Below are 16943 nucleotides of genomic sequence, written 5' to 3'. Positions count from 1 at the left end.
AAATACGGATAAACATCTGTTTGCTAAATTGATATACGTATTTCGTCGTTATTATTAAATGATGTAGTATACGGTGTGTATGAATGATATTCAATTTTTGTTATTTTAGAATCCGTTTCATACCGCGAACTTATATCTAAAATATCACTTTCAGGCATTTTGCTTTAATTGATAACCTAGAGCTTGTAAAATTTTTTTATTTGTCAACGTCAATTTTTTTACTTTATTTGATGTTAACGGTACCACTTTAGTCTTATGACTAGTTGAACTGATCCGAAGTAGCGGATTTATATTGAATTTTAATCCCATATCAAGATCCGTAACGTTTAATATGTAACACGATTGTCAATGCCTCACCAAAATTATCAATCGGATTATGATCTTGATCAACTAGCTGAACGGTTATCGAATCAATATTTGTTTTATTCAATTTGTAATATATTAAATTTGGCGGTGTCTGAATTACTTTAGATCCTGTCCTCTCACTCGGGAAAAACTCGTAAATCGAATGACTTTGTAGATGGTTGTTGAATGATCCTTGAGCTATATTACACATTACTTTTATAGAATTAATTGTGTTTAAATTTACTGCTTTTTCCGATCGATGAATTGCATACTCTGGTTTATATTGTCTTTTTTTAAAACCAAATACAGGTGCCATACTAAATGGAATCTCAAAGTGTAGTATCCCATTACATTTTATATATGATCTGAAATCATTAGGATCAACCGAAATATCGAATGTTAATTTGGTTAAGTTTTCACTATTATAGTCATCTATTTGCTTCTTAACTCGTTGATTAATATCTTCAATTTCATAACATCCCTCTTCCAATTTAATATAACACATCATAGGAGTATTATTGTTTTCATCGTCAACTATTTGTATAGAAAATTTATTATTATTTTCATTAATATTTGGGAATGAATTAAATGACTGTAAACATAACAAAGCTATTTCTGAATCCTCGTAAAGGTTTATAGACGGAAAATAATTTACGGATAATATGGTAGCATTCCCAGTTAAACTTAAAGTAACTGACTCGTACATTACAAAATCTAAGATATAAATTTAATAATGAGATCCGTGACGTTTAATATGCAGAACAACTGTCAACGTCTCGTTAAAATTGTCAATTGGATTATTGTTTTGGTCAACTAACTGAACAGTTATTAAATTAATATCTGTTTTGTTTAATCTGTAATATATAAGGTTTGACGGAGATTGAACAACCTTTGTTCCTGTTCTCCCACTCGGGAAAAACTCATATATCGAATGACTTTGAAGTTGGTTGTTGAATGACCCATGTGCTATATTGCACAATACTTTTATAGAGTTAATCGTGTTTAAATTGGTCGCTTTATCCGATCGACGAGCTTCATGAAACGGTCCACATCTTATCTTTTTAAACCCAAAAACAGGTGCTATACTATGTGGAGTATTGAACTGAAGTATTCCATTACATTTTATATACGTTTTAAAATCAAAAGGATCAATACGTACACTGAATGCTAGCTGTGTTCCGTAGTTGTTATTAACTTGGGATAACTCTTTTGCAATTTTATTGTTAATATCTTCTATTTCATAGCATCCTTCTTCCAAACAAAATTCAAAAGTATGCAATTTATATTTATTTCTCTTTGAAGGAATTACTTCTATTTTCAGTCGGTTATTAATTGCATTTATAATATTTGGAAATGAATTGAACGTTTGCAAAGATAACAAAGCTTTTTCTGAATCCTCGTAAACATTTAGACATGGAAAATAATTTGCAGTCAATACAGTCGAATTTCCAGTTAAACTTAGTGTAAGAGATTCATGCATTGTAAAAATTCAAGACATAAATGTCCACAGTTGAATGTATTAAAGTCTTGATAGTTAGAATAGTTATATACTATTTTAAACTTTTTAAAATAACGTTGTAATTCAATTGGTGGAGGTAAATCGCCAAAACTATCGAAATATATGACTTTATCTTTATTTTTATGAAACGCTACCCAATGGCTCCCGTCGCCTGAAGATATGTCTAAGTTTAATATGCCACATTCAATGACGTGCGGTTTTTTAGGCAAGCTATCACGTGAAAAGACTCCACGGAAATGATTGATTTTCAACTTTCTTACGTATTTTATAATATCTTGGGTCGAAAGCGGTCTGTCAGGTAGCGTAATCATTATTTTTTTTTTCTCAACCCATTATTGTTTAAATATAAACCATTGCCTTTTTTACTTTTTGAATTTTGAATTGCGTTGTATACATTAGCGCCTCCAGACATTAAGCTACCAAGTGCTGACAATCCTGCAAATATAGGTATTAAGGGAACTACACCTCCTGACTGTCCTGGGATGGGAATCAACCTTTTACCACTATTCTTTTTCTTCGAGGTTCTTTTTTTCTTCGCAGTTAGCATACTATTGTTTTTTGTAACACGTTTCCGTTTACCTTTACAACCCATACCTATTTTTCTTTTAGCTTTCATCGTGTTTGTTACCGCGTACACAAACAATTTCTCTTTTCTAAGAGTGTCTTTTGCTTTATATCTTTCCCAAGCACGATTTTCTAACACTTTATCAGCTTTATGTCTATCGCCTAAATTTTTATTCCTTTCAATAAAAAAATAATAATATTTTCATATTCCTTTCAATATTTAATTTCGTACCAGGACCACAATATTGACTACAAGCCTGAAACATGGGCTTCAACTGGGAGACTATTTATAAGGGAGTTTACAAATTCTTTGCCAGTCTTGTTTGATTTTAACTTACGAGTTGAACGCGTCATCTATAACTGATAAACAATTGAAAATTCTAGAGTATATATAAGAAAAAATGGATTTGATTGATCAAAAAGATAAATTAGAGGTTATAAATGTAGATGTTCAGATGGCAAAAAGACCATCAAGACACGGTTCGTTATTAAATGATACTATACGTGCTATACTAGTCGGCCCCAGCGGATCAGGAAAAACTAATATAATGTACAATCTGATCACACATGCAAATGGGTTAAGATTTGAAAATATTTATTTATACTCTAAAACCTCCAATCAGGAAAAATATGTTTTATTAAAAAAAATAATAGACGATGTAAAAGGTGCTAATTTTTTCATATTTACTAGCGTTGATAAGGTCATAAAACCGAACTTAACTAAGACAAAGTCTATTATAATTTTTGATGATGTTATATGTGGACCACAATCTGTAATCAGAGAATATTTCAGCATTTGCAGACATTCAGGTGCTAGCTCTGTATTTTATTTGGCGCAAACGTATTCTAAAATACCAAAACAGTTAGTAAGAGATAACTCAATTTTTTTAATAATACTGAAACAAGATGATACAAATTTACGACATATATTTAACGATCATTCGTCTGCAGATATGGATTTCTCAGAATTTCGGAAAATGTGTCATTTCTGTTGGAATCACAGTGATTACGGGTTTTTGGTTATCGATAAAACTCGGGAAATGAATGAAGGAAGATATAGATGCGGTTTCCATACGTTTATTAAAATAAAATAATTTATATATATATATATACACCATAGTACTGTTATACCGTACATAGTGCTATCAGTAGTCATCCGATACAGTTATATTGTGTTTATAATTTACAATGAACAAAGAAAAAGTTTTGTTAGAAAATTTAATAGCATCAAAAAAAAATATTAAAAGGAAAATAATGGAAATGAAACGTGGTGTTATAGATTCTGACAACTATTACCGTGATGTATTTAAGCCAATAATCGAACCATTAAGTACACGGACAGAAAAAAATACTTTATGTAACTCACAACCAACTGAATTAAAAAAAATAGAAACCATATGCTCTAGTAACGAAGATGATGACGATGAATTAAATTCATCATTTGAACATTTTTTCAATAACAAACGTTCTACAATAAAATGATACGATAAATCCTACGGTATGTATTATGATAAAGTCAGTGATTCATATAAAATTGGAAAACATACTATAACTTTTAGTCATGGTAACTTACAGCTGCTCGATAAATACTATCCTTGGACTATAGGACTATGGTCTTTATTATGTGAGAAGGAACCGAAAAAAACAACTATAGAAGATATAGAAAACTATTACAACATTTTGAAAACTACTGGAGTTCATTTAAAAGAAGATGGGAAACCTAAAACCTCAAAGTATCATAAATGGTCAGTCGTTGTAAAACCTCTGTATGATCGAATAAAACATGAAGAAAAACAGTTAAACGAACATATAGCTAAAATTAATAACCTTAGATCTCCTCAAATTAACTTAACACCAATTAAGGATCATTTATCTAGTTCGAACGCTAAACGTAGTAATGTTAATGATGATACGACTATGAAAAACGAACCATTTTATTTTAATCCAGAAGCAAACAGTTCTATAGTTACAGATCCCGCAGTTGAAAATATGTTTAATTTTACTTTAACACCGCAGCCTAAGAAAGGTTCAGGTTTATATAAAGATGTAATACCGCAAACACAATTAGTTTATTATGACGACCCGAATGAACTAGTAACTAGATTAAATCTTTTAACATCATCACAAAGTGTTGGTAATACTGGTGTTAATAATGAAATAATATCTATTTTAGAAGAATTACGTGAAAGAAATATTTTATTTAATGACAACCTTAGAGAGTATAGCTAATGAGCTTCATCGACCAGCGAGAAAAATATTTCCTAGACGTAGTGTAATAACGCGGTTTATTGACGACCTCTGGCAAGCTGATTTAATAGATATGCAATCTCATTCTAGACAGAATTATGGTTTTAAATATATTTTAGTTGTCATAGACACATATAGTAAGTACGTTTGGGTGGAAGCGTTGAAAAATAAAACATCAAAGGAATGTACAAATGGTATGTTTAATATATTGAAAAAAGCTCATCCAAAATTGTTACAGACAGATAATGGTACAGAATTTTATAATATTCAATTTCAAAATTTAATGAAAAAATATAAAATTAAACATTACAGTTCATACAGTGTTATCAAGTGTTCAATGGCTGAACGTGTCATACAAACTCTTAAAAATAATATATATAAACATTTTACTGCAACAGGTACATGGAATTGGTATAATACAATATCGAAAATTATACATAACTATAATAACACAAAACATAGAACAATCAAATGTACACCGAATGAAGCTCGAATGGATACAAACAAAATTAAATTTAATACAAAATAATGATACATTATACAAACCAAAATTAAAAGTTAATGACAAAGTAAGAATATCTAAGTATAAACATATATTTAGTAAAGGATATACACCAAATTGGACAACGGAAATATTTACAGTTTCAAAAGTTTTACAGACAAATCCAGTAACTTATCAACTAAAAGATGGATCAGACAATATAATCTTAGGTGGTTTTTATGAACAGGAAATTAAATTAACTGATTTTCCAGACACCTTCCTGGTTGAACGTATTATAAAAAAAGTTGGGAATAAAATGTTTGTTAAATGGCTAGGTTTTGATTCGAGTCAAAATTCGTGGATAACATCATCAGATATTTAAAATAAAGATTTTTTTTTAATGTATGATACATTTATAATAAAAAAAATATACAAGGGTTTTTATCTAGTAAAATTAATTATTTCACATGTTCTCCTAGTACTCCGTAGTCTATTTTAAAAAACGTAATATATCCGCAATCGATATAAATAGAAAGCGCTATTTAGTAATAAATGTATTCAATGAAAAAATAATAATACTGTTGTATAATAGCGCTCCTAGCGGTAAATTTATTCAATGAAAATAATAAAGCTGTTGAATGTTGTATAATACTGATAGATAACACTGTTTATACTGATTGTTGAATCATTAAGTTTTTTAAATAAATTATTTTGTGAGTTTGTAATGACCATACGCCAATGTATTTATCCCATCATTCATTATATATTTTATCGACATTGGCACTGAGAACAAGCTTGTTCATTGTTTTTGAATGAACAACATGTTTATTCGATTGAATGAAGTTCATGTTTCTGTGAGATTGTTTTTTCTCAACAGATCTATGGTTGATAAAAGCATTTAATATCTCTATTTAATCAATAAATTTCATATGGTTTTTTTATATATTTTTTTACACTTTTGCTTTTTTTTCTACAGTATCATCTATGGTTTTATAAGCGTATAATTTCGGTCTTAATGAAACGAATTCTTTAAGAATTATTGATTTAAGTTCGTCCTTGAAGAATCCTGGTTGGCTTTTATGAATTTCACTAAAGCAATAATGGTCTTTAGGATAATTAGATGTGTCAAAATATGGCAATAAATCATTTTTTAAATCATCGAAAAAATTTTTTGTTTGAATGGTATATATCAACGAATCTGTATCCGAATATAAAGAACTAATTTTTCTACCATATTTCTTTTTCATTACATTATAATGAAAATCATACATAAAAGTTTTCGAAACGTCTAAAATTGCAGATCCTACATAAATCGCCTTATCGAATTTAATAGTTTCCTTATGTTGATGAATAGCCATAAGATTCTTAGAGTATATAGTTCTATCCTTAAAATTAGTTTTTGCCATTAATTTATTAGCTTTTTTTCCCGATGAAACCAGTTTTATAGAAGTTCTTGTTCGAACGTTCTCCATACATTTTCCAAAAACACTATTAATTAAAAGCTTCCAGAATTCTTTTTCAAACTCGTTTTTAGCTTCTGTTCTCATTTTAGTACAGAATTCAATGTACGATGACATCCATTTCTTTTGAGAAAATCGGATAGCACGATGAATTTTTACAAGTTTAAGACCGTGTGAAATAGCTTGTTTTAAATTTTTGTAATGAACAATATAGTTTTTTTTCGGTAATAGTGTAGTTAACAATTTCTTAACTTTAGAATATGGCGGACATTCGTTTAACGGTAAAAACGGGAAATCATTATGAGTTTTATGCAAACTTTTAGGGTAGTCGACATCAACTTCTAATATATATCCAACTTCAGAATCATCAGCAATTTTAGTTACGTCTATGTTTAAGTCATCAACCCATTCAAAATCTTTAAAAGGTAATTCTGTCAACATAGACTTTCAATATAAATTTACACAATCAAGATATGTTATCCATGTAATCGGTTCATTAGAATTATAATTCAATCCTTCAATATTTGGTATGTTTGCTTTAGCATATCTTTTAGTTGATTGAGTTATTCCACCACGAATAGAGTTCTCGATAAACAAAAGCATGTTAGGACATTTTAACCTTTCTAATTCGATTTTAGTATATTTAAGCATACAGTCATACGCAAATCCCGGAGCAGTCATATAATGAGCAGGATCTAGTTCAAGAGTATAAAACATAAGTCTCTGAAATTTTCAAACACGTCAGCTAGTATTACAACATCAGTTTTTAAATAATGATCGCTATATTCACCTAATGTCTTTATATTAAACACGTTCCATACATTTTTTGCATGTATATAATCGTCATCAGTAATATTTTCATCGGTTAGAGAGCTATAAAATTCAAGCTTTGAAGGTAAAAAAGAATCATTAAGTTTACTCCAACTATCAACATATTCATAAGGGAAGACTCCTTTTCGTGTAACTAAATCTAACACTTTAATAGAAAATACTTTAATAGTTTCTCTAAACCTCAACTTATCTTCGGATAAATTTTTTGCTAGTTTACTTAATTTTTCAGCCATAAAACGGTATGTATCAACAAACTTAACGTTCAATTTTGGTGCGATTTCTTTACTAAACGATATATATTTTTCAGATGAATTAGGTATAACATGAATATCTTTATCGTTACAACCAAGTTCTCGAATTATGAAGTGACTGTCATATGTCAGATTATGAAAGAAAATTGGTACAAATGATGGATTAGTTAGCTGAAAATTACATTTTACACAAATACATCGTTTGTAATTTCCAGTTATATGACAGTGATCTCGAACTTTTAACAAATTATTACCTTTAAATGATAATAAACATTTTTCACAAACCTTAGCTTTTTGAAAATGTTTTTCTTCTTTTAAAGTTAATTTGTTAATTGGTAAATTAGTTTTATAAATATTATTAATTTTATTTCCTATACTAATCATACTATTCATAAATTTTTTTGCTGCATTTTTACCTCTATAAATTACTACTTTTCTAGGAATTTCAAACTTTTTTATTAATTTTTTTGGTATAATATTATAGTCAACTTTTACATAAAACCCATAACTCATAAGTTTATGTAAATGTGTAATATTAGTTTTTGGTTTTTTACCACTTTGAATGAATTTAACAGGTTGTTTTCGGTTTAAAATACATTCGAAGTCGGCGTATATAACAATTGGAATTCGTTGAGTATTTTTATAGTTTTTGAAGTATATGAAATCGTCATCTCCTTCTTCAAACATTATAGGTCTTCCTAATTTATTTTTAATACACAATTGCTTATGTCTAATTAAACCTGATTCACCCCAAAGTTTGCTTTTACACGGTTTATTACCAAAACTAGTAAAACATCTCTTACATATAATCAACTTTGAGCAATTTTTAGTTCTTTGACTTCTAATAAACCTTGAGAAGTTATTAATATAACAATAATGAGATGTATTATTATCATTAAATAGAAATAGGTCAAAATGATTTTTTTTTTTCAATATTGGTTATATGTAATGGGTAAATTACATTTTTATCATCTAAGCTGTAAATGTTAATTGATACATCGTTTATTTTTTCAAATTTTTTTAACTGAGTTATAGGTGTTGGAAAATCGATGCATTTAAAATTAGTCCACTTTTTTTTTCTAACATATCAAAATATTTTTTACTAAACCGAGATTTATTCAAACGATTATCGTACTTACTTAGTATTGAATACTTGAAACATTCGTTATCGTTATTTTTTACATTTATAACTGCTTTTTTTTTTTTAATATGACTAGGTAAATCTAAATATGTACTTCCTCCTTTAAGAGGATTAACTTTATTAATTCGTAGTTGTATACAATCTATAGATTTAAGTGACCAGCCTGATTTTTTTGATATAAACTGTTCTTCCTCAGATAATAGTTTGTTAAACATTTTGTTTAATAAGCTATTAAAATTGGATGATTTACATGCTAATACGTTTGTTGTTTTAAATGACATATCTTGTACTTCATTCGTTAAAAGTTGTTCATACGTGCTATCAACATGTAAATAAATTTAATTGCTGACTGCTGACTTGATTGTGTTAGCTTAGAAATTAACATTTCAGAAACATAACTAAAAAATACATGGTAGTCTATTATTTCTTCCTTGTTCTTAACAATAAACGTTCTCGAACAGCTTTTAAATCTCTCAATTTCAACAAGTTCACTCTCAGCAGTTGATTCCATCCGTCTACGTTTAGTGATTGTATTTCTTTTCATTTTGTAACTGTAAATAAATTTATATTAAAAAAATAATAATAATAATACATTTGTTCATATTCCTAAGTGATTAATGTTTTAATTATTAGTGTATCAGATATTCAGCTTATTGTAGTGTACGTTTTAATTATTATTTCACCAGAATATTACAGGAAATTTAATTAAAGTATGTTATTCAATGACATGTCACAGCCACCGAACGTGATCGGATTCGGATTATACGAACGCGTTGTAGGGTCATGATAGTGGTATGCGCAGTGAACAGCAACGATGGTGCGATTCATTCACAACGCTGGAACTTTGCCATTTACGCACATAGACCAAACGTACGTACCGTACAATCACTTCTGTGGAACATAACTCAAAGCTGACATGTAGAATTATACATTGTTGTGGTACGTGTCAACCTTGAATTTTTACGAAAATACTTTGTTACATTGAATTTCATTATATTATTTAATGTATATTATTATATGATAAATATAGCAAAGTTTTAGAATAGTTTTAGTCTAGATTCAATGATTCTAATTGTTTGTGCAGTGAATTTAAACAATTGCGTATACTTAATTCAGATTTAAATAATGCAAATTGTGATTTTTCATAGTTAAGTTTAAGTTGTTTTTTTTTCATCTTTTAATTTTTTAATTATTTGGTTTATTATTCTTATTTTTGCTTTGTATATCTTTTCTTCTTCGTCTGCATCGGTAAAATTTGTTTCACGCCGTTCATACATTTCTTCAATTTGTAGTTTGATGAACGTAGATGATTCCATTTTATTATTTTTATTTTTGAAACTGTAAATGGTAATATTTTATTCAATAATTAATATACAGTAGAAGCCTATTATTAGAAACACGGATTATTGATACAATCACGTTATTGAAACAAAATATACCGGGGCGGATCACCCGTATATTAGAACATTTAAAATAAATCGAATTATTGAAACAGTACATCGGTTATTTGAATCAATTAGACGAATGTTAGTAAACCTGTTGTTTCCGCTGCGTGTGGCTAAAACATGCGGAAAACACGTATCTCTGGTGATCGGATTTGGTTAATACGAACGCTTGTCGAACGATAATAATGGTAAACGATACGATATTATTTTCTTCCTTTATATGTTATATTCAACTCGTATTATGTGATAAATTTTTACAACACAGTTAAAATATTAATAAAGAATGTTGAACGTAAACATAGATACAAGTACCTACATAGTATTTTTTCAAACTTATGTGATAAAATGTATTAACACGTTTAACATTAATTGTATCTTTCACATTAAAGATTTCAATGTTAATAATAGGTATAATCATATGAATTCATGGTTTTCATAAATATAATAAGTTTTAATAGTTGTCATTTCATTCTTTTTTTACGAAATATAATACATTATTTGAAATTTATACAACATTTTGTAGGTAGTAATTAAAATATAATATCTTGTAAGAATTATATTAACAATGTTCGTATATATAAGCGTATAATTATAATAATAATAATAACCTTAAAAGTGTTTAAATATAATAGGGTTAGATAAATATCCCCCAGGGACCCAGTTACTACTAATACCATTTGTCCATTGGGTAAGTTTGGTGAAAGAATAATTTTTGAACATCACTTACGTAGTTACGTATTTGGCAAAACAAAATAGTTGTAAGTTAATTAATAAAGTCATATTGAATTTGAGATTAATTTATTGTATAACATAAGAATTATTTTTAATAGTTATTATATTATTTATTTTACTATGCAATTTTGTTAGAATGACCATTTAGATAGTTCTGATAATTCCACTGCACCTTCTGAATTTTCATCTGTATCTGATTTTGTCCATCAAGAATGTAGTGATAAATTGATGAAGGAACACGTAAGTTTATATTTAATTTAAAACAGATATAAAAACAAGTATTAACATTAAAAAATTGGGATGTATACCTAAGTAGCTTAAGTAGGTAGCTAAAAAGTTAGTTACTTTAGATATTAATTAATAATAAACTTATGACTTAGGTAGTTAGTTTAATTTACCCATGTTAAATATCTTTCTAACATGTCTTATTATTTATTTTTATACAGACATAATATTTTAAAACATGATAATGACACGATAATTACAAAAATATATAATTCATGTATTATTTATTCTATTAATTTTAATAGAATAAAGTTATAAAATAATAAAGTTTTAAATTTATTAATATTGATAATTATAGATTGATATTGGAGATCTTTTAACAAATTCTGGCAAAAGAAATATAATATTAGCATATTATAAAAAGCACAAAAAATTAACAGATGAGTTTAGGAAAATATTGGTAGATATAGTTATTGAGTATTTAATACAAGTATACAACATAAAATAAAGGCATCACCCAAATCACTAGAACACGTTGCTAATATTATAATTAAATTTTTTAAATCAGAAATTAAGGTTTGTGAATAATATTTATATGTTCAAATTATTGTTATAGTATTTATACAATTTTCATAATTTTTGTATTATAGGAAACATATTATTTGAACGACAATAAACAAAAACCAAAATGGGTAGTGTATCAGAAGTACCACAATACAATAAGAAAATTACGAAAGTATGACCTTTGACCCAGAACATTTTAAATACAAAAGTTGTTTCTTTTAATACTTCTAATAATTTACAACATATGTCATTGCCTCTTGAAGTTGAAGGTTAAAAATACAATTTTATTCTTTTGTTCAACTATTTAAATTTTAATTTATTACCCTATAGACCAGAAGTTGTTACAAATTAAAATATGGCTCCAATACAATGTTGAATCTTTAAAAGAAGTTTTTATAAAATGGCAAGATACAGTCCTTATTTGTAGACGATTCCTTATAAATACTGATACACAAATTAACAAAATACTAGAAGACTGGCCTTTATATAAACAGTTATTTGGACATACCATAGTTTAAGATTAATATATTTCAAAAATATTCATTTATTAGTTTTTTTGGTCAAAATGTTATTGTCATTATATTTTTATTTATATAAATATTGATTTTGAGTATATATATATCCTGGAGCTGGTGATTTATATTTCGAAAAATGGTCACACTTGGCTCCGAGAATTATAACCTTAATGAAAACTAATGTAAAGGATGGAAACAGTAAAGAGTTGTTAAAGCAGATAACTCAAAATCCTGATATAGAATTAGGTATAATTGAATAAAACTAGATAATTTATTCTTAATGTTAAATTGTTTGTCATTGTTATATGATACAGATTCTAGAAATGTTTAAGTATTTGCACTTTTGAGTTCTATGATTATTCCAACATCTAAGTCCGTTGAAATTGATAAATTGAGCAAAATTAAATGTATCATTAAGACATCTATTGCGGATGCGAGGAAATCATTTATGCACCCTGTTCCCACAACTAATGACCTGTATATACAAATTAAGAGTTAAATTGATAATTACTTTTCTATGAAAACAACTTAACAACCATTAATATGCATAGTAGGGGATGACTATGTAACTGCCAAACAATTTTTTGTTTACTATTTTAATACTTACTATAAATTGCCCAATATTGTAAAAGCTGTCGATGTTTGTTTCAAAATAATTTATGTATTTGTTGGAAGTTTTGAATAGGAAAAAAACCAGATGTAGCAATTTGAGGAGGGTTAGCATATTTTTCTTGAAGTTCATTTATTAACATAAGTGTTTTTATTTTAGCTTCATTAATGCCTTTTGTTGGTAACTTTTTCACGATTTCAGCTATGCTTTTAAAAAATAAATCAACATCATCTTCTTCGTTTTTGTTTAGGAGTTGTTCATTTTGTCGTTGAATATTCTGAATAATAGCATTTCGATCTCGCATTTTTTTAGCTAATATCGCGGCCAGCTTATCAGTTTTTGATCCAACACGATTACCCGCAAATGAGCACCCTGGTAAGTTTACATCATTATCGTCTTGGTCTTTATTGAAATCGTCAACATCAATCTCATCGTCAGTACCAACACTTACATTTTCATCTTGTGGCGTATCAATGTTAGATGTAGAACTAAAAATATTGATTAACTATTATTGTTGCATATTTAAGTAAAACATGTTTTTTAAAATAATTATTTACCTTCGCTCATTATCTACGGAGCTTAAAAATGATACTCGATCTGCCAAAATCCATTTTTTTTTTAGATGATGAAGCAGATCCTGTTCCTAACTTTCTTTTATTTCTATTAAAAGTATCTTTAATGTTTTTCCATCGCTTCTTGCAATCATCGATTGAAATAAATAATTTTACTATTGTATGTATAGGCATATAGAACCTAATACTAATTATACTAATTTGATAGTTTTTACACCACAATGTGGTTAATTACCTACCTTCCTTATATATACCAAAAAAAAAAAACATATAAATAATTTATTAAAAAAAATATATTTAAAATGTATAGACCATTGAAATTTTCGATTTTTCTAAGTATTTTTTTTTTAAATGTCATACAAGATTTTCTACAAGTTTGGCTTACAATAATTATAAAAGAATTTAAATTTTGGTGTATTCAGACCATTTAAACATATATCATCTTTTTCACCAACCACTGGAAATTATAATATCCTAGGCTGACTCTTTTTTTGTTTTTGTGTGTGTAGAGGATAATTTGATGAAATAATCGTGGTTTAAAATATAATTTTATCAATGGTAATGCATTGAAATTGTATTAAAATTATTTATAGATTGAAAATATTATAGATATTTATGAAAATATCTCAATAGGTATGCTTGTACACAGAAATAGAAATCGTGTAGTGTTCACGGTTTATTCATAGTGTATTTCCCAACTATTCATATTTCTTAAATAATTGTTTGTATTATACTATTATTTGACATAGCCACATAGCCATATCAGGTATGTACCATGGAAAAGAATACTATTTAATATGTACCACATTATTAACAATAATTTATGACAAAATAATGTAAAATCAAATATTGCTAATTTTATTGAAAATAACTTGAAACGAATTTATCACTAGTTTTAATTAATTTATCAAGTCACAGCAAGTCAGAAATTATATGTATTTACTTGTTTAAGTACAAAAATACGAGTAATTACCAATTACGCATATTTAGTTAAGTGTACTGTTGACCGTTGATCAGAGAACACGCTCCGTTATCTGTTTAATTAAATAACTTATACTACACGTTTTGTGCATAAAGTTCTATATATTTTTAATAACTTACTTATCTAAATTTCTGAAAAATGTCGAAATTAACCAAATCTCCTATACAAGTCCAAAACTCTAAGACGGAACCTACATTATCTGATATAATGAAATCTCTCAAAACTCAAGATAGCAAACTTACTTCAATTGCAACAAAAATATCAATTCAAGAAAATAAATCTGATTCAATTATAAACAAACTTGAAAACCTTATGTATGACATTGCTAATTTGAGGGAGGAAAATAAAACTCTCAAATCCGAGCTTGATACGTTACGTAAACGTATGGATTCACTCGATGCATCTACTAAAGTAACAACTGTCGATCCAGACTTTAAACTAATTCATGAAGTTCAAGAGCGTATGGAAAAGTCAAAGAATATTATAATTTTTGGTGTTAACGAAGATAGTGATATGGACATGGACTCACCTTATACGGTTAAGAGAATTTTTAACGCACTATCCGTATCTACTCCTATAATTCATGCCACTCGTATGGGGAAAAAAATGAAAAACCACGTCCTATACTAGTTAACCTAGCGAGTAAATTAGAAGTATTATCCATTCTTAAAGCGAAACGTAAATTACGCACGATTGATACACTAAAACATATTTTCATCGGGACCGATCAAACAATTCAACAACGTAATCAATACAAGGACATTAAGCGGCAAATTGATGAAAAGAAACAAGGAGGGGATAACAGTTGGTTCATTAAGTTTATTGATGGTGTTCCCACGGCAATCCAAAAAAACTGATAAACACTAATGTGTCTCGTACGAATATAAGTAATGTAAATAATATAAATATCCCTAATATTAAGTTTAATTTATCAGGCTTTTATCAGAATGTTAGAAGTCTAAACAACAAACTAAATAATCTCATATGTAATATACAGTGTGAAAAGTATGATTTTCTAATGTTAACTGAAACCTGGCTTAAAAGCGAAGTATTAAATTCAGAACTAGGTTTTCATAATTATAACATATTTAGATGCGACAGAAGTAATCTAACGAGTAATTGTAGTCGTGGTGGTGGTGTCGTTATTATTGTGAATAATAAATATACCTGTGAGTTGATACAGATTCCCTATGGCTCAATTGAACAAGTTTTTGTACTAATGAAAATAAATGACGTACAAAAAATTATATTAGGCACATGCTATATACCGGAAACTAGTCCACTATCGGTTTATGAAACGCATACAGACACAATTAATTGGCTATTTTCACGTTTTGACGATAAGACCGATATCTTAATTGCGGGAGACTATAATTTTCGTGGAACGACCTTTTCATGTAACAATACTGGATTAACTATTGATGGCAACCGCTCTGCAGCCGTTAATATAATCTACGATTGTTTTTCGGTTCACAATTTATCGCAGTATAACTGTATACGTAATTCCTATGGCAATACACTCGACTTAATTTTCACAAACCTAAATTTAATATCCGTTGAACTGTGCTCAAGTCCCTTAGTTACAATAGATAAACCTCACCCTCCCCTAGATATTATATGTGAATTTTATAAATGTAATAATTTACCCATACCAACAAAAACTTATCGCAATTTTCGTAAAACCAATTTTGATAATGTATCGATCGCTTTAAATAAAATTAATTGGTGTAATCTATTCTCTTGCATGAGTGTTGATGCAGCGGTTACAAACTTTTACACAATGGTAAACAAAATTTTAAATCTATATGTGCCAACAATGAAGAATTTCAAATACAATTATCCTCCATGGTTTGATAGGAACTTACGTACATTAATAAAAGAAAAACGCATAGCACACACTGAATATAAAAATAACCGCAGCCAAACATCTTACATGAAATTTTCTGAATTACGCTCTAAATGTAAATACTTTTCTAAACGTTGCCGTAACCAATATTTATCTAAAGTACAAAATAACTTAACAACCAACCCTCGAGGTTTTTGGAAATATATAAAAAATAAAAGAAACAATAACGAACTTCCAACTATAATGTATTATAATAATGTGCGGTACGAAAATAGTGATAACATATGTAACGCTTTCGCCGATTACTTCTCCTCGATGTATATAACACCGAATTCTATAATTGCTCCCAATCCAACAAATTCAAACAAAAATTCAAATATTAATATATCTTCTGTAAATGTTTCCCTAGCTGAGGTATTTGAAGGCCTAAATAATCTTAATTTAGATAACACATATGGTCCTGACCAACTGCCCCCAATCATTTTGTTTAAATGTCGTTATGCATTAGCTTATCCCCTGTATCTGCTTTTTAATAAATCTTTGTCTGATGGCGTTTTCCCCCATTACTGGAAATCTAGTTATGTGTTACCCATTTTTAAATCAACCAATCGGA

At 28.1% G+C, this 16943-nt stretch overlaps 2 protein-coding genes and 1 pseudogene across 2 annotated transcripts; 1 reads left to right on the top strand and 2 right to left on the bottom strand.

Annotated features, from left to right (window-relative positions):
• Positions 1-246: 246 nt before the first annotated feature.
• Positions 247-1163, bottom strand: LOC126555022 (uncharacterized). The gene has a single exon (XM_050209992.1). It carries the CDS (start codon positions 1049-1051, stop codon positions 311-313), a length of 741 nt encoding a protein of 246 aa, XP_050065949.1. The 5' UTR covers positions 1052-1163; the 3' UTR covers positions 247-310.
• LOC126555021 (uncharacterized) lies at positions 1073-2148 on the bottom strand. Its single transcript, XM_050209991.1, has one exon. The coding sequence runs from the start codon at positions 1823-1825 to the stop codon at positions 1073-1075; it is 753 nt and encodes a 250-aa protein (XP_050065948.1). The 5' UTR covers positions 1826-2148.
• Positions 2149-12049: 9901 nt separating this feature from the next.
• LOC126555027 (uncharacterized) lies at positions 12050-13005 on the top strand (annotated as a pseudogene).
• The last annotated feature ends 3938 nt before the right edge of the window (positions 13006-16943 follow it).

The sequence above is a fragment of the Aphis gossypii genome, unplaced genomic scaffold (genome assembly GCF_020184175.1).
Source record: "Aphis gossypii isolate Hap1 unplaced genomic scaffold, ASM2018417v2 Contig00682, whole genome shotgun sequence".
Classification (NCBI taxonomy): Eukaryota; Metazoa; Arthropoda; class Insecta; order Hemiptera; family Aphididae; genus Aphis; species Aphis gossypii.
Note: the sequence above shows the minus strand (reverse complement) of the source record. Positions and strands in the feature narration are given on the sequence as shown.

Excerpts from the sequence above, each read along its gene's own strand:
- LOC126555021 (XM_050209991.1), bottom strand. The coding sequence starts at position 1,825 with ATGCATGAATCTCTTACACTAAGTTTAACTGGAAATTCGACTGTATTG.
- LOC126555022 (XM_050209992.1), bottom strand. The coding sequence starts at position 1,051 with ATGTACGAGTCAGTTACTTTAAGTTTAACTGGGAATGCTACCATATTA.